A 25,849-nucleotide genomic window follows, 5' to 3' on the forward strand; every position below is an offset into this window, starting at 1 on the left:
CTTGTGCTGCATATAAGTGAACTCTGCTCCACATATGTGTGTATTCCCTGACAATTAAATCAACTTAAAAAAGTTAAGGAAGTTTAACTGTCAAAAAAGTTATTACTTGCATATGCACCCATGCCACTTGAGGCATCCAGTGTGCAAGTTGGCCATCCCTGCACTACAACAAGAAGGATCTACAACAGCCTTCCCGTTGCAATATCAGGGCAACAAAAAATAACTATTCTGAAGATAGAACTCAAGGAGTTTATGAATGAGATTAGATAATATGATGCATACAATACCAGGGGATTGGCCTATTGATAACCAATGAAGTTCCTTTAATTTCTATGTTACCATTGGATCCTACTTTTTTATAAAAAGGGTTTCAAATGAACTCACCGGTTAGCCTTATTAAATTCTTTCCTAGTATTTCTTATTTGCTTTTCCTAAAAAAGGTCTCTGAATCCTCAGAAGGAAAATCTATTTGCTGCTTTCACAAAATTTTGCCTAAAGGTTTATCATTCATTGACATACTAATTAACATCATTTTAAAATATATTTAGAAAAATGCACAACATGCACAAGACAGTGCAACCATAATAAAATGCACAAGTTAAATATTGCTGAGGGGAAAATCTCAGAGAGCATCAAAAGAAGCCAATTAAAACCTTTGTTCTAGAATATAACAAGGTAATGCTGCTAAAAAAAAAAAACACAGGAGCTTTCCTGTGTTGCAAACACTATACAGAACAAGCAAAGAAACTGGATAACAATTAATTATTTGACTAAAAAGTATATGATCATTGTACTGTAATTTGACTTATTCAGATTCTTGGAAGTACTCCTTTGGAATCATTTGGGCCTGAAAGAATCATTTGAGCCTGGAAGTTTTCTAGAAACTGGAAAGATAATAGTCAAATGAGGATAATAGGAATAGAAAACTTGGATCATTAATTTATTTATTAGATTTACACACCTCCCTTGTCATCAGTGTAGCCACAGTTTCTGTTCTTTCTATGTGGTCCAGAAGAGAAAGAGCAGGAAGGAAAGAAAAATGACCTCAAGCTGCTGCAACCTGCTGGAGGCTAGAAATCACTGGTGTAGGCCATAACAATGGTCTGGTGATCCATGAGGCTATAAGTGGTCCAAGGATTACTCCAGGTCCCTTACAACCCTTTACAAGTAAGAATTAATAAGGGTGCCTGCTGGTTCACAAGAAGTTTGGAAGGCTTATAGTGGTCTCCTTGTCCAAAAGGTTTATAAACTGTTGAGCAACAGTCAAATATTTTGCTGATATAGTTATATTAACCAGGATACGGTGTGTGTGTGCTTGTGTTTCCTGCCCACACGCACAAAACTTGCACAGCTATGCTGGCAAAATCCCCGACCTAGAATTCACTGTGATGACAGAGGAGTGCTTTTTGTCATTTAAGCTTAGTGTCATTTGGGAAACTGGTGAATCTATGCCAACACAAAACTCATTTCTGCCAGGGTACTCTCAACCTCCATTATGGGGCTCTTCTGGCAAAGCTTCTAATAGTACAGGCTTTGTAATGTAAAAAAGGCAGAGGGGCATGCTGTCCTGTACCCCTTGTTAGCATGTCACTCTACCTCTCTCTCCTGGAAACTAAAGTAGCTGAAGCTCCTCTGAAGAACACACCACAGTTAGTAATGGTTACTTACGGTAAGTCCATTAGGTACTAGTTGCTGTCTAGGGGTAGCCCCTCCTCTAAGAACATGCAGAGGTTAAAGGAAAGACAGAATAAGCCATCCAAATCCTCTGTGCATTTGTGTCATCAGTTGTGCATTTGATAACCATCAACAGTAGCATAATGAAGGGGGTGTAACTGGGACACAATGCCCAACTGCCAACCCAGGGAGTAAAGGGAGATGGAGGGGAAGCAAAAGGGAGTGCAAAATTAACAGCAGTTGTACTGCCAGCCAGCTTCCACAATGCCTCTGGCAGTAAAGACAGTGATACTTGATAAGCAGGTTGATATGCCTGCTGCTATGCAGGCAAGCTTTAATCCCTTAGGAGTCCATCAGACCATCCAAACAAGTTCATAAGCAGGCCTTGGGGTCTGGCTTTGTCCCTAGGGAACCCCTCAGCCAGGCCTCATAACACAAAACAAAACTCCTTGGTCCAAACAAACAGATAAATGCATAAGATGCCTTTCTCCACGTGTCAGGTGAGGGCCCTTCCTAGACGTACACTTCCTGCCCACAAACTGCTCCTTCCCCAACTCAAGCTGTTTGAGCTTTCTCTCCCCTTGGCCTTTTAACTGCCAGCTAATCACCTATAGCTGGGCCCCCACCCCAGGACTCAGTGAGTCCCTTAAAAGGACAGACTGCCCTGTTACACTGCCCTATGCTCTGTTGTTGCTCCAGGTGCTCAGGCATCCTACTGCATCTCTGGCCAGTGACTTGATCACATCCTGTTTCTCTGGAGAATTTTTCAGTCCCCCAATGAAGTTCCTTTAGTGACTCCTTTAAGCCCAAAATCTTGTTTAATGCAACAATATTTGTATCTTCTTGTCACAACAACATATTAGAATGTGATGATGCCGTGGCTTCAGGCCCAATCTTTCCTAACTTTCCCTCTTCCCACTGAAAATCTGGCTGCTCCATCTCAGTCCAGGCCCAGTACATACATAGACTTCTAGCATATTCAATTCCTCAGTAGGCTTATATTCAATATTATATTCTTTCTTTTCCTTTTCTTTCCATTTCCCATCAATCTTCTGCTAATTTTTATTAGATTGCAAATACCTTTTCTCTGTAAAGTTCTTAGTAACATCTTCAGAAGTTCACTAATTATTTATATAGTGGCCCCAAAAGCATGTGGCAACATGAAGAATAAAATTACATAGTAATTAATGTTGTATGTTTTATTCCTGTGTCCTTTCTTTCCTTTCTCTCTCTTGTACTCCACTCGTGTTGTTCTCTTATGGTTCCGGTTAGGGGGCATTCTGATTTAGATGAGTTCAGTCATTACTCCACAGATGACAGTTTTCCTCAACTGGCTCCTCAGCCAAAACACAAAGGGATTTCTTCTTGGTTTGCTGCCAGCTGAAATTTGGCTGCCACACAACCCCAGAAATGGGCTCATGGGAGCATGATACATTTTCTTACCTCCAGCCCATCCTGCTGCCCATCTAGAACAGGGTAGCATGGAAGAATTTAAAACCTTCTATCTTCCTAGACAAAAGGATATTTCCCAACTTCAAATCCTGTCTTTGTGCTGCTCCAAAGGGGAGAAGCTTTGCAAAGATTCTAGCCTGCTTTTCCTACAAAAGGGGCATGTCTCCATGTGCACTTAAGCGCAACTAAATTTAATGCGCATTAAGCAATTTTTGAGGGTATCTACACATGCAGGGATTTGGCACTAAAGTTAGTGCCAAGTCCCTGCAGCCCTGCCGTGTGCCCCTAGTGCCTGGGCAGACCCGGCACTAAAGTTAGTGACGGGTCGCATCTATATGTGCATTAAAGCACTTTAACTAATCACACCTAAATCTGATACCTGTATTTGCAGGTATCAAACTTAGGTGTGATTAGCCTAATTTCACCATTTTTAATGCATATTAAGGGTACATACATGTAGACATACACCTGTAATGTGCATTACATTAGGCTAATGCACATTACTACATCTCGTATACACATGCCCTAAAAGCCTGGTTTCACACTGTGCATCTTCTAAAGTGCCTCTGCTGAGTTGCAGTGCCTTTATTACAAGATACAGCACCCACGCAACACGACTCAGTAAAATCTGAAGCAAATACAGATCAATATTCACAAAACAAATATTCAGAACTAAATAAGACATTCAGGGGTGGAGAAAAGTTTTCATAAATGAAAACAGCATGCTTTGCTCAGCCAAAAAGGCTTGAGTGAGAACTCTGCATTGAAATGTCCATGAACAAGAGATCAAGCACAGAACCATAAGTCAGGAAATATATGTTCTTCTCCCTGCTAAGACATAGAATCACTTTGCCTGAAAAACAAAGTAGTCGTAAAATGCTCCAAACTTCATTTTCTCCTTCTCTAAAAACAGGGATGTCTGTTCCCTCACAGCGGTTGTAGAGTTAATGTAATTACTGATTATTTTTTAGATATTTTAAATGGAAAATGTTATGGGTATGTAAAGATGCATTTACTGTTGTGCGGATACTTCATTCTCCTTCTCCCCATGGTAGAATCAGCATGAACAACCAACTCGGAGAAGAAAGACAAAGTTTGGGGCCAGAAACCACTTCAAGCTCCACAGGAGCTGTGAGCCATCAGCCAAGAAAAGAGCAGGGCCTCCATCAGGCTGAAAAGCTCTCCTAAAATGAGGACCCAAGATAAGAGGGAAACCTGCGATTTGGGGACCATCTCCAGCAGCTCTGTGTGCCCCTACCACCAGCCCTGTCAATACTTCAAAGAAAATGGGAAGTTTCGTTTTTAGCTTGGAACACCTATGTGTCTTTCCCCCGTACACTTAGCTCCTCCTGACCTAGCACTGCATTAACAACCCACAGTTCTTCTGTAGCTCAGTAGCAGGATGTGGAGGCAGTATAGGACACCGGGGACTGGAGCTGCACATAAACTACTCTGCAGGGATTCTTTTCTGCCCTTTTCTCAACAAAGCACGGGTGAACAGCAGTGCATCCTGAAAGCTTTATGAGACATGCCTCAAGGACTTAAAGTTGGACCTGGCACAGGTTATGACTTCAATCTGCAAGCATTCATGCTCACATATGCAACTTCCTTCATGGAGGTGATCCCAACGGCGTCAATAGGATTATTTTTGTGAGTTAAGTAATGCAAGTGCATGTGTAGACTGTTTGTAATTTTGTACTACAGGCAGAAGAGCCATTGGCTTGGAATGGAGGTTTTAGTTCCCTTCTGCAGCACAGGAATTCATTTATGAAAACTTATACAGTGATGAAAACAAAACCATTTAACTTTCTACCATAAAAAAGAAATCATCCATTATATCATCAAGCAAGTCAAGTGCTTCCCATTAGATGATTCTCTAAAAATATCACAAGTCAGTTCTGGCATTACAGCAATGGATTACATTGGACTCAAAAGCAGCAGAGGTACTGTAGGTAAGTACTATGCTGTAGCTTCCATTAATTCTCAAGGAAACATGATGGAAATAGATGGAAATGTGATGCAAATAGAATTAACAGGAATGCAGAAAAAATCAAGAGTATCTAACAGCTTTGCAAAGAAAAAGTCAGCTGACCACCATATGTCTGATATGAATCACAAATCCAGAGACTGCAGGACCTTTGACATAAAATAGATGTCATTCTGCCAGCAAATAAACAAAATAACACCCACAGATATTTGCCCCAACAATGCAAAAGATGAATTCAAAGACCTCTGAGAATCCTTGTAATCATTATAGGCTTAAGCATACTCCCACTGACTTCAGCTGGGACCCTACGAAACAGACACTTTATTGCATTAGCAACTCACAGCAGCAGTCTGTTTCAAACAACACAGAGGGAGACTTCCTAGCCTTCCTATGCTAACAGACAAAAAGAAATGTGAAATTAAAATATTTTTGCAAATCAAAGGAAACTCCCTGTATCCTTTAACATTTTCCTTCAAGGCCAATTTAATTCAGCGCTTAATTTTCCCAAGTCACACATCACATGCCACATATATTGCAATAAAATAGAAAGCACACAAGTACAGCAATTTTACTAAATGTCATATTCATGAGGAAGCGCTTTTTCATAGCCAGAGTGTTTTTATTCAGGGAAATGACACTTTCCACTAGTAAAAACTACCTTATGTTTCCATGAAAATTTCCAAGTGTGAATAAGAAGCCATTTTGTTTGGGATTTTTTTTGGTTTTATGGAAACCCACAAGGAGAGAAATCTCAGCCTATGGCCTATTCTCCCCTGCAGAAAGACCTGAAACTTCTGAAGACAGATCTGTGGCTCAAAGATTGAACTCTTAAGTCTTCTGAACACCTAGCAATGAGCCATAGTGGAGATCATGTTCAAATTGAGGAACTGCTGACACCAGTGACAATAGCAATCCACAATAACCTTTTTTCCCTTAACAGTTTATCAGCAGTAACAGCATTTTGTATGACAGTCTCCACAACATTCTTGCTAGACCTCAAATTAAATTGGAAATTGTGATTATGGAAACACATCCAGCTTAGTTTGACTTTAACCTCATTTTCTAAAATGTAAAGGATATGAAGCCTGGTCCAGAACTAAAGTAAACAGAAAGACTTCCATGGATTGGCATGTGTCCTACAGCAAGTTGAAGACTAGTACCAACCCCCTTTCCCACTGCCTTTCTATTAAGGTCCCCCAGCAATATGTTTCCTTCCCTCTTTGTTGCTGGAATAAATATAATTCAGCACATACTATCACCATCTCCCCCAAAACTGATGTTCATGGTGTAGAGACAGGGGAATTAGGATTTGCCAAAAACACAGTCAACCTCAGGATGGCCATCACATTTTTAAAAGGGGAGATCTATAAATGAGAAGAACTGGATGGAAATAGTTTTCTAATGACAAAATAAATTTCCCTTTCCAATTCAGAGCAACAAGGCAGACATCTTTGAGACATAATAGTACAAATACGGTTTTCTTTCAGTTTCAGCCTTTTAAATCTGTTAGTTATTTTTACTATGACTAGCTTGACTTTTCATTTCGAAATTTCTTTTGAACTGAAAAAGCAGAATTTTGGTCAAAAATGTCAAAATAAAATATTTCAATTTTTTTTGGAGCTACTCATCAAAAACGCCTTTCCTGAAAATTATTTTGGTTTTCAGAAATTATTATTTTACTACCAAAAATAAATAAATTCGCCAACAGGATCTATTGATGACAATGCCACCTAAGTAGACAGTTGCCAGCTTCTATATACATTATCATAGTTCTTAACAAGTTTTTTTAAGACATAATGTGGGATTGAGGTTCCAGTAGTAAGTAAATGGGAATTGGACAATTAAATCCATTTTGTGACTTTGACAGTCTTTCCCTGTATCAATAATAACTCCCCTCCTCCACCCCCTCTCTTCCATATCTAATGATCAGATTCCATTTTCAAAGCTTTAGTGTATGCTCCTTGGCTGGCCACTTTGGATTATCTGTGATGCAGCTATAAATTAAGTCAATGATAGGTGTCCCTTGGGAAGCAAGAGAGGAGAGCAGGGGAGAAGTACAGGAAAGAGTCAAATAAAAGCATTTAGTCAGTTCTGTCAAAGTGTTGGCATTACAATTTTAAAACAAAAGGAAAAAAAAAAATCACAAAATCCAATTTTTCCCATTACTGCAAATGCATATTCCAAAGCAAGTCATTTTGAATGAATACCATCAGCATTTCAACCAGTTTTATTATATAATCCAAAATTTTCCCCAGCCCAAAGCTAGAGACTCTCATTACAAAGCTATTATAAGACTGTGCATAAAGGGATGTTTGTTGTTTGCCTCAGTAGTAGAACTTCATATAAATAATTTATTTCACTGATAAATCTTCTTTGTCCCTAAGGCCAATGCCTCTACATAGTAAAGTTCAATTTTCTTATATTTTTAAGTCAATACTCCTGGTACTTATACATACCATAATATCTTGATGCATAGAGAAATCTTTTCAGGACAAATCACATGTAAGGACTACAGAAAACAAGACACTCACTACCAAATATTTTCTAGTGGTAAGATTATTTACTATTAAAGTTAAGCTCTGTTTTTAAATGCTCTTACCTCAGAATTGTTGAGATGGCATTTGTGGGTTCCTGAAAACCACCCTTCACTTGAACATTGGTCAATGTCCAGCTTCTGCAGGTTTATATCAACCTTAACAACACCTCTGAAACAAAAAAGCACAGGAACTTTAGTTCTACCAGTTAACCCTTTATAACTGTTAGCTATCTACATGTGTACAATGCAAACCAAGCTTATACCTTAATGGAATTTGGGGCAAAAAAATTAAAATCTTCTAAAGAGAGACTTTGTTCAGAGCTCTAAATACATAAATGAAGCATTCACACCAGCCGCTAAGGCACTGGTTCTCAATCTTTTTAGTCCCAAAACACCCCTCAAAAATGCCAACTTTTAGTTTTCATTTGTTTTTTTAACTACAGAAAAATACAAGAGCAGTTTTTTTTCTATTGCGAAGAGCCATTGGCAACACATAGGGGGTGCACATGCACCCCCTGAGATTGGCAGTGCACCCCCTGAGATTGGTCACTGCTGATGCTGCCAATGGCACCTGCAGGCAGTAACCAGTCGCCGCCTACACCCCCTCACCACTGACACTGCCAGTGGCGTCTGCGGGCAGTGGTGTCTGCAGGTGGTCACCGATTGCTGGTCAGCCCTCACCACCCTCACTGCCAGCACCGCCACAACCACCTGCAGGAGCTTCCCGCTTGCCACCACCTGTGGGCAGTTGCCGTGCCCCCCCAGCCTTGGAAGGCATGCGACATTCATGCAAAGAACTAAAAAAAAAAAAAAAAAAAAAAAAATCACCAGTCAGAATGTTTTTAACTCTACAGATTCCTATTTAAAATATCTGGATGTATCTTGTGAATCAGGTTTGCACATCTAACAGTGGTGTTATTACATGGTACCCCTGTAAAGTTCTCAAGGCACCCCAGAATGCCATGGCACCCTGGCTGAGAATCACTGTGCTAAGGCAATGACTGCAGACAGCTTCCATGGGCGCGTCCAAATGAGCACATGTATGATCTGCGGCATCACAGACCCATCTGCCACACCACAAACTCCACCCACCATACATGCAGGTTAATTTGCAGTGTTAATTTGCGGGAGATCCCAGTGTAAAAAAATCCGGCACCAGAAAAAAGCAGTGCAACACACTCAATGGCAGTATGAAACCAGAGCCTGGTCAGCCAGAACCATGCTCCGTCTGCCGGCCAGGCTCTGCACACCCAGATCGATGCTGGTGGAGCCCTGGCATGCCCCCAGGACCCCAGGTAAGGCTGCTGGACCAGCCAGGTGCTAGCCTCAGCCTCCCCTACCACATGCTACTGCTGGACAGGTAGAGAAAAGATGGCCGCATCTCATTATCTTTCTACATTAGGTATGATATCTAGCCTCATTAGGTATGAGGCTAGATATCAGGAGGCACTACTTCACAGTCAGGGCAACAAGGATCTGGAACCAACTTCCAAGGGAAGCAAGCAAGGGTGCTTGCTCCTACCCTGGGGGGTCTTCAAAAGGAGGCTAGACAATCACCTAGCCGAGGTCATTGGACCCCAGCATTCTTTCCTGCCCATGACAGGGGGTCAGACTTGATGATCCACTTAGGTCTCTTCTGACACTACCAAGTATGAAACTATGCAGGGTAAGTTTCCACATGCCAGAGCACGCATGCAGGGGTGTTCCCCAGGGACAAGTAACAGCAGCACAAATATCTGCTGCTGCTAGCTGTCCCCAGGGTATGCACATTCCCATTTGTCTGGATGTGCCCTATGGGGCTAAAATGCACTGAAGTGAATTACTATGAGACCATAACCCAGAAAATACTCCTTAAATCTAAAGAAATCTGTGATAAGATGGGAAACATTCAGTAAGTTATATAGTCAAAAAAATGGATGACTCTCAGCCATTTTTAAAATGAAGCAGTAAACTAATCTACATATCATTAATGGCCTGCACTTCTAATTTTGAGAGCAACATACATTGGAAGCTAGCACCAATAGGATGTTCTCTGGAGAAGACAGCTTTAGCTTCTGTGTAATACAATAAGCAGCACATAAGTGTCAGCTCCACTGTTCTAAACTTGGGTGATACTGATAACTTACCCTCTAGAAGACATCCACCTGATAAAGTAAGACTAAATCCTGCTCCTGACACCCATAGAAAAACGTTCCCACTAACTTCAGTTTCTAGATCAGTCTCCAAGACAGAAAGTAAGGAAGTCTTTTGGATTCTTTGACTTACCTTGCACACAATTTTTACATTATTGTACACACAGCACCACAGCTTCAATCCTTGATTGGTCATTTGGGCAATGTCTACAGAGTAAATGTACAGCCCACCCCAGCTGCCATCTCATGCACACTGCCTTTGCAAAGCCTTTGCTGCAGGTTGTTAGCACTGCTGAGTGACACTGCAAATTAGCCAACCCACAGAGCTGCACTAAGGCTAGGTACAGACATTTGGGGAGGATAGGGGAAGGTTAGAGCTTATTAAAAATGCCCACCTGATCTAACACAGTTTTTCCAGACGCAGACCTTATCCTTAGACTGACCTAACTAGGAATCTAAGTGTGAATTGTACAGGAGTTCATGAAGTTGAGATCAATCTAAAAATGGCTGACCTGATCTAAGTTAAGTGTACCTCAGAGGTAGTCTAACTTAGATCAGGGTCGGTGAGATCAAACTAAGTGAACTTCACAGGCTTGGGTCTGGGAAAGGCCAACTGCTGGCCTCAGCCCTAGGGCTGCAGTTTTCCTACCATCTTGGCCATTTAAGCCCCCTGGCCCTTCCCCCAGATGAAAGCATCCCGCCCCCTCCGCAGAACAGCCAGTGCCCCCTTCCTTAAGCCCATCAAACACGCTATCCTGTAAGCCACTCCTGGTTCCAGTTTGACTGGCATTTGCTAGTGCCAGGAGCCAATCCAAAGTAAGCCTGGGGGGGAGGAGGGGGATAGATGCGAGTAGGTTTGCTGGGATGGGGGGATGGTTCACCTGGGGGTGGGAGGATCAGGGGCTAAAAACAACCCCTGGTTTGAGGAGGGGGAGAAGCCCTCCCATCTCTCACACCATAAGTCCACCTGACCACACCAAAACCTCCCAAAACTTACCAACTCCCCCACAGATCCCACTACCCCCCACAAGCCCTCTAAGCCCTTTGCGAACCCTGCTTGCCCCATCAATCCCACCAAACCTTCCCAGTCCCCACTAACACCCCGCCCCACTAGCCCCCACATCTCAGCTTACCTTAGACTGGGTAGCCATTTTTACTCCATCTAACCTCCCCCTAACCTCCCTGAATGTTATGTTGTATGTCAACATAAATTACAGAGGGATCAAAAATGGGTATGCATATAGCTATCATGTTAGCTCACACAGTAGACAGTTGTTACTGTGCCTTGCCACTAGGTGATGGGGAGCAGGTTAAAAGCCTGTTTGTTTTCAGTAAACTGCTACATTGGGATGGTTGTGGACAGATGACATCTAAACCAGTATAATTTACAGAGATCCTCAGCTCTGTCTCCACCAACTTCACACACCCCTCAGAATCCTGCTTTTGCCCACCTTTTGGCCCCAGTTAGCCTATACATACGAACAACTACGTGCAGCTCAAGAAAAAGAAAAGAGTGTTTCACAAAGCATTTATAATTTCAAGTAATCCTTGTTCTGAAATATTTTATGCACATTGTACCACCACCCCTTTTATATTCTTTTGGAAGAGGGCAGCACCTAGACAATGGGAACCTCCGATGAGGATTTCTCATTTTCTCCTACACATGAGAGAACCCAGTCAAGGGGTTCTCTTCTGGCCAAGAATCCTTTCCTATTCTCAACAGAGAGGGTGCTACCTGGGAACAGACAAACTCCTACCAACAATCCAACCCAACCCCACAAGTAACCTGTGCTGTCCACACCTAAATATTAGGGGTGTGCAAAGCAGGCCCTGTTCAATTCGGATTCGGCCCAAATCAGGGACAGCAATTCAATTCATTGATTCAAATCAGTGTCCTTGATTCAATTCAGCCAAATCCAAATCTAAAGATTCAATGCTGATCCAGTGAATCAGCGATTTGGACATTGAGACAGCTTTAAAAGTTTTTTCTACATGCCTTCAGGTAGCAGGCGTGGCTCGTGATCGCTGCGATGCTGGGGCGCATGCAGCATCCCACAGGAGTTCGGGGAGCCCCCCCATGTGCTCTGCGGTGAACCCAGAAGTGGACCGGAAGTACTTCTGGTCCACTTCTGGTTCTGCTGGGGAGCACGCAGAGGGGTCCCCATACCCTGCCTCTGACTCAGCGATCAGCTGCAGGGTGCCCCCCTCCCCCCCCAAACCCAGGAGGCACCACTCCCTGGCAGACCCGGAAGTGGACTGGAAGTGCTTCTGGTCCATTTCCAGGCCTGCTGCTGAGCACGCTGGGGAGCACCCCATGCTTCTATGGAACAAGCCATGCATTCCAGCATCAGCATTCACGAGCCCCTGCTACCTAGAGGTATGTAGAAAAAACATTTAAAGCTGTGTCTATGTTCGAATCGCTGAATCTCTCCGAATCTCTCCAAATTGATTCAGAAGGTTCCAATTCAATTCAGAGAGATTAAAGGGACCTCTGATTCGATTTGGATTCAGAGATTCAGCCACCAAATCGAGACAAATCTCCGCCAAATCAAATCAGGGACTGAAGCTTCACACAGCCCTACTAAATATGACCTAAAGCTCCCAATCCTTACTGCCCAGGCAAAGGTACTCTGTCTGCGTCTAACACCCATCTTGTGCACAAAATGTGCAATAAGGCCATATACTCCTCCCTTAAACCAGGGATTTAAAACTCATCAGACCCCATGGACCAGGTGAATGTACTTGAGCTGGTGTGTGGGAAGGGCCAGGACTGCCCCCCCAGCACAGCACTCAGGCCAACCCCCTGCAGGGTTCACACTGCTGATGGCACATGTGCTGGACCCAGCATTACAGGCAGCACAGGGAAGTAGTACAGGACACCACGTGCAGCCCATGCTCTGGACCCCTGCGCTGCCTGCAATGTCAGATCCATCCTTCATGCAACAGACATCATGCACCCCATGCCATCCGCAGGGGCTGGCACACGGGCAGGATCCAGCACCATAGGCACTCTGTAGTGAGTTCATCCTGGTCCTATCCCCAGAGCATGTGACACAGGAAGCTGGCACAGGGTGCACACTCCATGTGGCACCTCACTGACCAACCCTGCATGGGGGCTCCAGATTTAGCAGAGTGCCAATGGCACATGCACCCTGTGGCTGCCCCATGTGCTCCATGCAGTGCATACAGCATGCATTCATCCTGGGCTGTGCAAGTAGCCCCCAGGGCTAGCACCAACTGCATGGGCTGGACCCAATGCTTCACATGCCACCGGGTTTTGGGGCGTGGGGTGCATGTGGTGTCTTGCAAAACCCCTGTGCTGCCCATAGTGTACATGGTGCCAGGTCCAGTGTGCCACCATATTCAGTGCATAGGGCCAGGCCTGGGGCCAGTTCAGCCACGCACAGGCCAGATCCAGCCCACAGGCCATATGTTTATACCCCTGCCTTAAATCAACTGGCTCTAAAGCTCCAACACAACCCACTGCACAGCATCTTAGTGATCATAACACATTACTAAATGGTTTCTAGGATCCATGGGGCCTGATTCTCTGGTTTCCTCTAACTTCATTTACAGTAGTGTAACACAAAGGTAAAATGCTACCATTTTCACTTGATAGCATTTCAGTTCTCTTTACAGTGATATAAATGATTACACTAGGTACAGAGCAATATAGAAGCAGATCACTGGTGTCTAGGAAATTGAGTGGGATGCTTCCAGTACTTACTAAATAGATCAGAAAGCACTCTCTGAACAATCAGGCTCATGTGCCAAGAACCTAAAAGCTTTCATCATCAAAAAATTCTCCTACAATATTAGAAAACTCCTTCCAACTGAAAGCAGACCAATTCAATTCCCTGTTCATCACACCATACTATAAACAGCTCAAATGCAGTGGTAGGAAAAAAGCCCAAAATGTTCAAAGTGCAGCTGCACATCTAGAAAGAAAGAGAGAGTTTCTTTCCTTTTTTCCTAAAACATTTCCTATGGAATCAATTAGCATCAGGGAGATAAACACTCATGTTCAGAGATTGTGCAACCACTATTACTGCCTGACTGCCTTGCTGCTGTTTGGATTTAATTATTAAAAACTGCATTAGAACCTTTGTAAGGACTACTTTGTACATAAAATTAGGGCAAATGTCATAATATACATTCATACAGGTGAATTCAGAGATTCGTTTTCAGTCAACAAATCTATGTAAATCCTCAAATCAATCCACTTTTAAAAAGAAAACAACATATTATGCTACACTACCTCAGCCAAAGATGTTATAAGAAATCCAGGCCTTTACAAAGTTGTATTTCTACTGCTAAATAAAGGGATATCCTTACTATAGACTGCCTGCCTAGCACCTACAGCCATAATTCCTATCCGCTGCTGAGTCCCAGATCCAAGAAACGCATGATGCCATCAGCTATGTGCTCTATGAATTTAACCTGTTAATTTCAGGCTAGGAACCAGAATGCTTAACATCTGTGTAGTAAAAAACCTGATGTGTTTATTACAACATCAACAAACAATTACTCTCAAACAATTAAAACCATTTGCTGTTGATATACGATGAACAAAATAACAGGTAATTTCATCTATTCAGAGCCACTTGACAAACACTAAATCACTTTTGCCGAGCCATGTAAAAGTGGGAAATATTATCATCCCCATTTTAAACGCAGTACTGAGTCAAGAATGTATTAAATTATTAAGATTTCACAGGGCACTAGTCACACAACTAGGATTACATCTCAGGAACGCCTTGCTTTATCCATTAGACCACAGGTGGCCAACCTACAGCACGTATGCTACAGGTGGCATGGACAGCTTGTTTGTGTGGTATGCAGCAAACTGGGGAGCAGACATGCAACATGGTGGCAGATAGATCAGGGAACAGAAAGAAAAGCAGTACATCAGGCAGGGGAGAGAGATTGAAATGGCACTCAAAAATGGTGGGGGTTAATTCGTGGCATGCCAGCTGAAAAGTTTGGCTACTGCTGAATTAGACAATTCTACATCTTGGCAAGAATACAGTATATACCAGAAAGAATAGTGATAACAAAACCTGCAGAGTCATTTATTCCTTTGAATCACGTGTGGCCAAATTCAGATTTGGTGTGAGCAAATGAAACTCCACTCTGGTCAAGTTATGCTTACTCATCTTAGGCCACAGTTTAACCTTTAGTATCTAATTCATAAACCTCTTACACAGAACTGACCGGGCAACAGACTGGGTCTCTTCTAGGTCCATTTTTTAACAATTAGAAATGCTAAAACTGCTGGAAGTATCATTCTTCTCATGTTCAACTATAAATGAAAATCAAGCCCTGACATTTTAAAAGTCACACACATTTAACTTGCATCTTTGCCTGTGCAACTCCATATTTATCTTGTGAATTAAATTCCAGTGTTTGTTGATCTCCTTACTTTAATATTATTAAATTGTCCGGCTCTTCATGCCCCAAATGATTAAGGTTTAAGCAACAACAACAAAAAAAGCATACCATACACATTTAATATTGTATATATAAGCCATATGTGTGGATTAAGTTTCCTTAGCAGGATTTACTCCCCTACCTTATTAAGACTTAAAAGAACTTTCAAGCCTCTGATCATGTGCCTTTAACAACAAGCTGTCTGGCTACACAAAGTTATTCGTTATGTTCAGCTGATTCCTAACTTGATCAAAAGCGAATCCCATCCCTCCAGAACACCTGGGAGCTCTGTGATATTTTTCTTCATCATTTTGAATGCAAAAGTCAGTGGGTTTGCAACATGGCTAGTTCTGTACGTATTTGTTTCAGTGTGGTTGCATGTAAGCAAAGAGTTCACAGAGTGAATAAACTTGCAGGACTAGGGCCAAATCTGCTTCCCCAGCATACCTTATAAACTAGACCCTTTTGAAAGCTTTTCAAAAGCCTTAGCTTAGAACTTTGACTCTTGCAAAGAGATGAGTTTACCTGGTGAAAAAATCAGTGCTGATTCATTCCTATAACAGCTGCTGCAGCCTCACCTGGGAGACTATATGGAAGCCTTAGGGAAGCAGGCCATTACTTCCTGTTGCGGAAGAGAATTTTTCCCTTGTGTGGGTTCTGTTTTTAATTGGTGGAAGGAGAAACACTCCCAACATATTTTCTCTGAAAGAGGCGAGGTGAAAATAAAAGTGAACTAAGCACTTGCTAACACTGTTATGAGTGGCAGAATAATTACAAAGCCTTTTTCTTTGTCTGCAGTAGTAGGCTGCATTGTGTAATGAGCAGGCTGTTGTAAAAATCCTATAATGATCAAGAGATATAAGAGGATGGAAAAACAGCCAGGAAAAAAAAAGCAGCCTGAAGCTAGAACAACAGTACGTAGGACCCAGAACAGTCAGGGACTGCAAATGCAGAGCAAGGATCTGAATATGCATTTGGGTGTATTTTAGACTATAGAATTTGTAACTAATGCAGTCTATATCATACAGCACAGAAGAGTAGAGTATTTTTCTAAGTGCTCTGCAATAAGGCATTGAACAGTAGAAAACATTTCCAGCCTTTCCACACCAGGGCTGATTGAAAACTCCAAAGCTGTATCCTTGAAAAATTTCAAATGAAATGTTTTTGTTCAAAATTCCCCATGGAAAGCACTTTTCATCTCAACAAGAACATATAAATGAAGATTAAAATAGTTTCAAATTTAAAATTGTCCTTTCAAGATGGTTTTCAAAATTAAAACTTTTCATTTTTTGGTGTGGAAAATTGTCAAAAAAAATCCAACTCTTTCCTCAGGGGATTTTGACACTGCCAAAACTCCTTGTGGCATTAACTTCAGACAAGGTTTCTATTAGTTTTGTTCCACACACGAGTTTTCAGTCCACACTCCTGAAATGTCCCAAGAGTCATGAGGTGACCCAACCCTTTTTACCTTTTCTTTCCCAGACCCCTGTGCATTGCTGTAGTTTAGAATAAGCAAGAAGCGGATCTGGCTTGTGCCAGGAAAACAGGAGAGATTAATTCTTAAGACTGAAGAGGAGGGGGGAAAAATAAATAATGGTTCTTCCTAGCAGCAGTAAGAAATCATCTCAACGTCAACATAGGCTGCAATCCAGAAATAAAACTAACCACTCTCTTTTGGAGACTTAGACAGCTTCTGAAGGTGACGAGCATCACTTTTGAACTGTGCGTCCTCTTCACTATGTTCTACTAAACCTCAGCAGCTTGTGAAGATTCTCTGCATTTCATTTTAATTCAGTAGTTCCATTAACCACTATTATAGCCCCTATTACTGGCTATCCTTCTCCATAAATACAGCTTTTTTAATCTACTTGAGATACGTAAAATAATATCAGAATAAATGTATTGTAAAGTGCATGTGTGGCATTTACAGAATACATTATGGCTCAGTGTGGTAAAAGAGATTTACAGCATCCATTTAGGACAACCTGCCACTTGCAGCACATCCATCACAGATGTATGCCACACCATATGATATATAAGTATCCTGAAATGTAAATGATGACATATTTCTGTAATGCAGTTGGGATTAATACAGTAGTTAGCACAGACTGGTTAACCACCTACATGTTTAGTTATTTTTGATTCAGTATTCAGAAAAGGGAACATACGGAAGAAGACATCCTAGTACATATAGGGATCAACTACTTCTAAACATTATATTTATTGAACTATGAATAATTTTTGCTTTGCTGTCTGGGTGTAAGTGTTCAAGACAAGTATGAACAGCACAATAGGAAAACTTAACTTGTCGGCATAACATCAGTCTGATTTTTAGCCAACTGAGAGCCCTACTTAGCCAACCCAAACCATGGTGATAATAATAATATTAATGGTAATTATAGACCATCTGGAAAACAAGTGTATTTTATCCATTGAAAGCTAATCTTCTTATGACTATAAATATTTGTCTTGTATCGTTGTTTTACAATGTTGACACAAAAAATACTACTTTGAGTTTCATGTTTAACATTTTGGATTTTCAGAGATGAGAAATTATTAGTTACAATTATGTATAATGGGTAATTGTTAAAGAATGATGTCATCGAGGATTTTCCATCAGGTCAGAAGGTTTGATTTAAGAGGCTTTTATGTCTGTCTTAATTTTCAGTACCACTGTTTGTTGGCATTCTGTCTGCTTTGAAATCTGTGCCAAAAATTGATTTAAGCTTGTTTTCCCAGCCTACTAGCTATCTTGATAGTTTCAGTAGTTATAATATTTCATTGTAACAATGTGTTGTAAAAAAACCAGATATCTGAAGGATTTTTTTTACATTAGTGCACATTATAAACTGAAAGTGCAGGTTCCCTTTTTCTCATATTGCTTAAAAGCAGAGCCACACAGTATGATTTGCCGAAGACTTAAACAGTGACAAACATTATACTTGTCTCAAAGATCTAGAGAGTCTTTTTTGGCAATGAGGGCAGGGCTCAGTTGAGCAAGAGTGCAGAGGCTGTCTTTTGCTTCTGTATATTTATTTTTGGACAGGTAAGTGTTACAGACAAATAGGATGAAGGGATGCCAAACACATGACTAAGAAGCAAGTTCTTCTAATCGTGTAATCAGTTCTGCTTATAGTCTACCCATATAAGCTAACAATTCTATTAGTGAAGAGGATGTAGGGATAGAGAATCAGTAAGATCTCCAGGAATTTAGAGAGAGATAAGCATATGAAGAGAAGACAACCTTTAACAATATACATCATGTGGACAACTTGACCAAATTATATCCTTCCTTTGTAAAGATTTCAGCAGTATTATATATACATGACATATATACACTATATATGGAAAATCCTCATCTCCTTTGTATAGAATGCAAGCAGTATAGCCTAGGTTTTCAAGAGTGAGTAGTGATTTTGAGCATCCTGATTTGGAGATGTCCAATCTGAGACTCATTAAACAATCTCGAATTTCTGTGGGTCGATGTTAACAGCTTCTGAGAATCTGGTTTTGTCAAGGTATCCTAGTGAGGCATCCAAAATATATATTACCATTTACTTTTTTAAAAGCCTTAATGTAGAACTGAAGACTTCCCAAGAGACTTTCAAGCCTAAATATCATTCAGAGTTAAAGACTTTAGGGGGGCTTTATGTCCCTAAATCACCCAGCCATTTTTTAAATGTTAACCTTTATCTGTATATGTATGTGTCCACTTGGAGCTATAGATGGCTCTAGGGACTTATTCTGTACATAGAAGAGAATTGGATTTTGATCTGTTCCTCTCTACAATTCAGCTTTCACTAATAGCAGAGATACATATTTTTCTAAGGCCTTAGTAGTAGAATTGCTGCTGTTTTTCAGCATGCATTTTCATAAGAGCACCAGCTTTCATTAAAAATAACTGTAATTAGAGTACAGGGTATAGGAATGTTGGCACATAAATTAGGATTCACCTGCAGAGGAAATCCCTGGGGCCATTTGAAAAAGTATTACAAAATGTGGAGTAGTTAGATCTGAAGCCTGTGTTGTCAATGAGATTATTTAGGATTCTCACCTGCCTTCAGATATATGGAATGCATTGGTACATATCTGGGGATTTCTCCGTAATTTAATCAAAAGAGCTACTTAAATAGTTTTTCTTGCTTAAATTACTACTTGGCTGAATTCCATCATCAAGGACAGCCCTTCATGTGGGGGCTTCTGCATCTGCAAGCTGACATTGTGGGCAAAAGAAATAAAAAACAAAATCATGGGGCAGAGGTTTGATTTTCATAGACTTTCAAGAACTTACTTCCAGACTTTCCCTCCACAGGACATAAATCCCTCCCCCTCCCCCTGTAGGGGTAGTAGGAGTTTACCCACAGAATAAGCTTCCTCTAGTCTTCTGTGCTCTATTCTAAATCAAAATAACCAGCAAAAATGGTAGCATGTAATTCAATCCTGTTCCCTCAGAAAAACCCATGTTTGTTGTGCTTCCGGCAGCGAATCAAGCAGTATTGTTAATATATAGATTTATACATTATTGTTATTGCTACTGTTCCCTTGCCTCTATTTTTATCCATACTCTGTGACATCTTAAACAGTATGAAGCATTATTGAATAGCTAGAGGAAAAATAATACACTGTGGACACTGCTCTAAGTAGACAATAACAGGCCTCTACAATCTCTTTTCATGACCAGGAAGCCAAAACTTTTGAAAGTTTCGCAGAAATAAATGGCCCTTTTCTCATCTTCAGAGTTGATTCTAAACCTACCCAAGCCTTCCCCCTCCCCATCTTCAGATGGGCACTGGTATCCTTGTGTAAGGAAATGGTAATGCCACCACTTCACAGAATTTTCAGAAGGTATACATCAATATAATAAGCCATAACCCTTATCCTAATGGAGTGATCTTTCTTTCACAATTTGAAATAGGAGAAAGAGGATTAAAGATGTTAGGGAATTAGAAATTAGAAAACTAGTTTATACGTGGGAAATAATTTAAGGAAGGATTTAAAACACATTTATAAGTGGAAATTAATAGTCTAGAGACTGTCTTTCATGTTTTCAGAACTTATTTAAATCCACTTTTGAAGCTGTTGTGCTAACATTTTTTCCTCTGTTATATTTAAGAAGCTACAGTAAAATACATCCTGGGAAATTACACACTGTGCATGTTGCTTTATTTTCTTCAGCCATACACCCTCCGCTGAACACCTTACTATATAGGCCAAGACAGGCCACGCCCAACTCCCACTGATCACATAATGGTGATCCCGTGAATTCCACCGTCCTTGTAGAAGGAATGACTGGGTTTGACTATGCAGCAAAAGTGCTCGATGGACCAAGGGATATCTTTCTAATAATCAGTGATAAGGATGGTATGCCAGGAAGACAGACAACAAAAATAAAAATGATAATACCTGGTGCAGCCAAATTTGAGAGTGAGGTTTCTGTAAATGTTCCAGAACACAGCATCATTCAAGCTAATTTGTCAGCTTGCTGAGAATGGTCATGCATTGCCAAATAACCATCATTCATACACACTCTCCCAACAGTTCTATTTAAAAGGAAGCTTGGAAATACATACTTAACGCAAAGAGAGAGTAACCCAGACCCTGAAGATATTCAGACCTGCTGTAAAAAACCTCCCATGAGTAACAGATATGACCATTTCCAATAATGGCAGCATATCAAGGTTTGTACTCAAGAGACTACAGAAAACCAAAAAGGGAGCCATTAGTACAGTAGAGTCAGGGAAGTATCAATGCCACTGTACAAGGCATTACCTCATCCAGAATAATTCTCATCACCATGTTCAAGGAAGTTAAACTCAAACTGAAATAGCTGCAGAATGGCTGCTACAAAATGTAGGGCCTGGAATTTGCGAAGAGACTAAGAGTTTGACTTATTCAATTTACGAAAACACAGACTAAGAGGAGATGTGACTGACATCTATAAATGTAGGGATATAGGGGGTGAGGGAGTAAACACCAGGGGTGGGGGAATGAGCTATTTAGGCTAAATCACAGCTGTCCAGCTTCTAAGTAGCCAAGGGCCATAGGCCACACCAGCAGGGGCAGCACTCATGTGAGCCAGAGTCATGGGTACCCTGAACTACCCACTGGACAGCACCTCCCTGATGTACCATGTGCCTGCACACCCCCTTCCTCCCACTTCAACACATGTCCACACAGCATGAGCCTCACCCTCAGATCTCTACCCACACTGCCCTACCCTCTGGGGCGGGAGCAGGAACTGGAAGCCAGAGGGGGGAGAAGGAGCCCAAAGGCTCCGGCTACTGTTCATAGACAGAGGGAGAAACATTTTGAGGGGGGTAGGGGACTGAACATGTGCGTACATGCACCCCGCCCTTAGCAGATAAGTCTGTGGGGGAAGGGACAGGGGGAGAGGGAAGATTGAGGCCCTGCCCTGCGCAGCCAGGGCAGGGCGCAGAACAGATCCGCAAGTGGCTCATTCGGAGGGCATCCAGCACAGGCAGAGGGTGGCAGCTCCCGCCACTGCACACACCTTGGGAAGCATAGGGAGCATGTGCCTCTGGGTCTGTGCAGGCCAGGGCAGACTGAAGTTGTGGCTGCAGCCCGCCCCCACCAGGAAGAGCCTGGTGCCACCCTGGCCCCTGCCTGCAGCAAGTCGCAGCCCACCCTGCCCCATGCAGATCCGGGGCACACAGCGCCATGCCTCCTGGGGTGCTCACAGCAGCAGGAACTGCGCTCCCAATGAGCCGTTCACAGCTCAGTCCCACGCCCTGCCAGCTGTGCAGTGCCTGCCCCAGCCCCACTCATTCCCCATCCCTGATGCAGCCACCAGAAGCCTGTGGCTGTGCTGCTTTGCAGACCTACCACTGCCCCATGTTTGGGGGGGCTAAGCCCTGTTAGACCCCCCCCTTCCACCGCCTATGCCAGGCAGCCAGAGTGATGGGGACAGTGGTGGCCAAGAAGGAACCTGGGGCTGCAACTTACCTCTTGTGAGCCCCATGTGGCCCATGGACCATTAGTTGGACAGCCCTGAGGTAAAGGATAAATGTTGGCACAAGAACAAATGAGTATATGCTGGCCATGAATAAATTTAGGTTAGGAGTTAGAAGAAGTCCCTAAACATTAAAGCAGTGAGATTCTTTAACAACTTTCCAAATGGGTTACAGGAAAAATACTTAACTGCTTTAAAGATAGAGTTTGATAAATTTATGAAACCAATTCTATCATATGGTGCCTCCAATAGCAAGGATGAGGATTACATCACCCCTGAGGTCCTTTTCAGTACTACCTCATAATATTGCACCAGACAGCAGTGCTTTGCCAAGCCTGTGAATAACTGTTCTTATTAACCTAGTTGAAGCAGCATATCCAACCAGTGGAACACAAAGCTTCTAGACCTCTGTGTACCACCGAAGGTATTCCCATGCCTACATATAACAGAAGTTTGGAAATCAGATGGAAAGTATTATACAAGGCTCATGAAAATGCAAACCTTATGACCATACCACCACAGGCAGGAAAAGCCCCTGAAAAAGGCTTGAATTACAGTCCTGTCACTGCAGACACTTCGTGAAAACTCTACCCCACAATTCCCATTAGTCAGACCCTGTAAGGAAGGAACTAGGGACAGTCAATTTCATCTAGGATGCATTTTGCCTACATAAAAGTGCCCTCTTTGCTATGAACTGCAGGGTTTCCTAAACAGTAAAATAATTCCATGTCATTGCCACTGTGTAATAAGCAGTCCCTTTTTAAACTTTAACGCCAAAAGTAAAAGCTAAAATATGGTGTTTTTTCCTAAGGAAATAAGAGATCAAGTTATTACAGAACCACTTAGTCAATGGCAATCTTAAAAATGCAGCGAAAGGATCCTGCTCTACTGGCTTCATCTTAATATTGACGAGTATTAAGACAATTATTGAATCAAGTGTTCCCAAATTTTTCTTGGCCCTCACCTCAGACAGTTGAGCTGCCTATTTCTGGGAAATGCTCTTTAGCACAGACATTGAGATGTTTTCATTAGAAGGTTCACCCTGTGCAACGCACTCCAGTAGCACAGAGTATGGTGGCCTTTATGGAAGAATGTTTTGCTTACATTTCAAGAATGTCATTGAGAAGATGTCTGTCTCCAAACAGTGACAACTCCTGGACACAAATAGCAATGGTTACATACCCTTGCTATCTGAGTGGCAATGCTCCTGTGAGGGGCAAACTCTGTTTTCTATTCCTCCTATGTATATCTGAATCAATCATTTGACTTTTATAAAAGTGCTCAGTGGGTGTAATTGAAAGGAAAGTTTAGCCCAATGTTTTAACATAGGATGGTATCCCTCTCCTTCTGCTATGTGCTTGCATATGAATGCATATGCAATTAACACAAGCAAAGGGGCTAGCTCTTACTTTTTAACCCTAAAAAAACTGCCACACCTCCATCAAGAAAACTCTCTTCCAATATAGTATACTATGCAGCCAATGTCATAACAAAAAGTGAGCAAGGAAGAGAGTATATGAAATTTTAGAAGACATTTTAGAGTGAACATGCACCAAATAATTGCTTTGCTCTCATACTAGAAAATCACATGGAAGGAGCATGTGAACTGAAGCAGTAATGTGTCCTTAATTAGTTGTTCCTAGAGACATTTTGTTGGGAAGAAACAATGTCGCTTTTTTAAAGAAAAAGCTTAGCATGTCCCCCTTTTCACATATAGGCTTTAAATAAAAATTTAAAAAATTAAACCAACTTGTGTCAATGACAGATGGCGATGGGAAATAAAAAACCTATTTTGAGAAGCACTTTATGGCAATTAATACTAATACATATTATAATGATTACATCAGATTTTTCACTTTGCTCAATAATATAATTTTAATGGACTTCTTTTTGTAAAATAAATTATAGTTTCTGCTGCCTAAATTTGAATGTAAGAATTCTAAAAATAAATGTTACCATATCTAACTTGAGTAATTAGAAAAGAAGATAGCCAGGCATTACTTACTTACCAGACATTCCTACATAGCTAGGAAGCTATACCTATTTTTCCAACATGCTGTAGAATGCTTTTGTAGCTTTATTTTAAAATTGCAAGATTTTTACACATATCTTTCCTCAAATTGGGAACAGCAATAAATTGAACATTTGGCCTTGACACTACAAATATACTCCTCCTCGCCCCCCCTCCTCTTTATATGAAACATTACAGAAACCAGTTTTCTAAGAAAGATTCAATGTAACTTGTGTTTCACTTGTCTTTTCCAAAATAGTGAAATATTCACCTTTAATTTTAACCTTTCCACACAATAAAACGAGCATGGACCACTCCAAGATCCTTTCGGTGAAAAAAAATAACAACCCCAAAATATATTTGCATGTCAGGGTTGCAATGGATTTTGCATTTAGTTAATTAAGTTTATGCCAACATGCTAGGCAGAACATGTGTAAAGAGAAGGCACTAGGAAAGCCACAGGTGTGCAGGAAGTTCTTTGTGCCACTACCAGGATGACCTCTGCTGGTCAACTGCACCGCTGTCTTCTCCACAGAAAGACCACCACCCACTTCAAAGAAATGCAGTCTTGCAGTTCCTCTGGGAAACTCAGAGGAACTGCAAAATGCAGCAAGCACTACCCAGCTGCAAAAGTTCCTTGTCCGAAACCTGAAGTTTCTGTGGTCTCTGTCCGTAGGATCTATCCTGATTCAAGCAAATCTCCTGCTGATGTCAAAGGTCAAGATTTCAGTCTCTGAGCTCTTCTCTCTGCTCTGACTCTGAATACCCCTCAGAGCTCAGTGGCAAACTAGACAGCAGTAGGAGAGTAGATGGCAATTTCCTGAATACCCCAAAAATCACGTTGTGCTTTGAAATAACAAGGCCACTGATATTTTTAAGTGAAGAATATACATAAATGTAATGACCTGCCAGCATTTAAGGCTCTAAGCACACGCACTGCACTGTCTTGGGACTACAAACCCAGCAGGTTTATTTACCTGTAAGTGCACTGTCCAAGTTTGAGCACACCTCCAAGAAGATGAGTTTGGGAGACTATAAATTGCAGTCTGCAGGATAAAAATAATGTGTTCTGGCTGGTTAGATTTATGGCTGGGATTGTGCCAGTTTTAATTATACACTGGAGTAACTAATAACACATCAGCAAACTAACTACCAAGTCTGCATTCCTCCTGCAGTTAGAAATAACTACAACTGGCAGCTTCTCCTGGCTTCTCCACACAGAAACAGCCCCTGCATTCTGCCCTGGAACAGACCACCCCGCTCAAAGAGGTGATTTTACAAAACCCAGTGGTTTATAGACTGTAACATACCAAGGAATGGCACCCTGGCACATGCCAAGGCAAGGCTTGGCCAAGAGGCTACTACCTCTGAAGGCAAGCTCACGTCGCTGGGGGCTTGGACCAGGTAGCTAGTCCAGAACCGGTGGAGGTGCCCTGAACAAGCAGGCGGTTTCCAGCACCCCTGTGCCTAGTAAGGGAGCAGGGGGGAGACCTTTGCCTACCTGAACTCGGGAAGCAGGTTTGGCTGCAGCCCATAGAAAGCTGTGGAGAGAGTCACGAGCCAGGCGGGTTTGTAATTCCCATTCTCACACTCCAGGTACGGGGAGGACCACCTGACGTGACTCCTGTCGGCCGCGGGGCTGTCCCGCCGCCTCCAG

The 25,849-nt window shown here is 41.9% G+C and overlaps 1 protein-coding gene across 1 annotated transcript in view; it reads right to left on the reverse strand.

The window, feature by feature from the left end:
- Positions 1 to 25,849, reverse strand: part of GPR158 (G protein-coupled receptor 158) — a 460,201-nt gene that overhangs the window by 433,113 nt on the left and 1,239 nt on the right. Inside the window, exons 3-4 of the mRNA XM_019507955.1 lie at positions 25,694 to 25,845; positions 7,713 to 7,818 (exon numbers count right to left, since the gene is read on the reverse strand). Of these exons, the coding sequence (XP_019363500.1) occupies positions 7,713 to 7,818; positions 25,694 to 25,845 (258 nt within the window). The remainder of the gene's footprint in view (positions 1 to 7,712; positions 7,819 to 25,693; positions 25,846 to 25,849) is intronic.

This window comes from Gavialis gangeticus, unplaced genomic scaffold (genome assembly GCF_001723915.1).
Source record: "Gavialis gangeticus isolate Ggan-Ray unplaced genomic scaffold, GavGan_comp1, whole genome shotgun sequence".
NCBI classification, from domain to species: domain Eukaryota; kingdom Metazoa; phylum Chordata; order Crocodylia; family Gavialidae; genus Gavialis; species Gavialis gangeticus.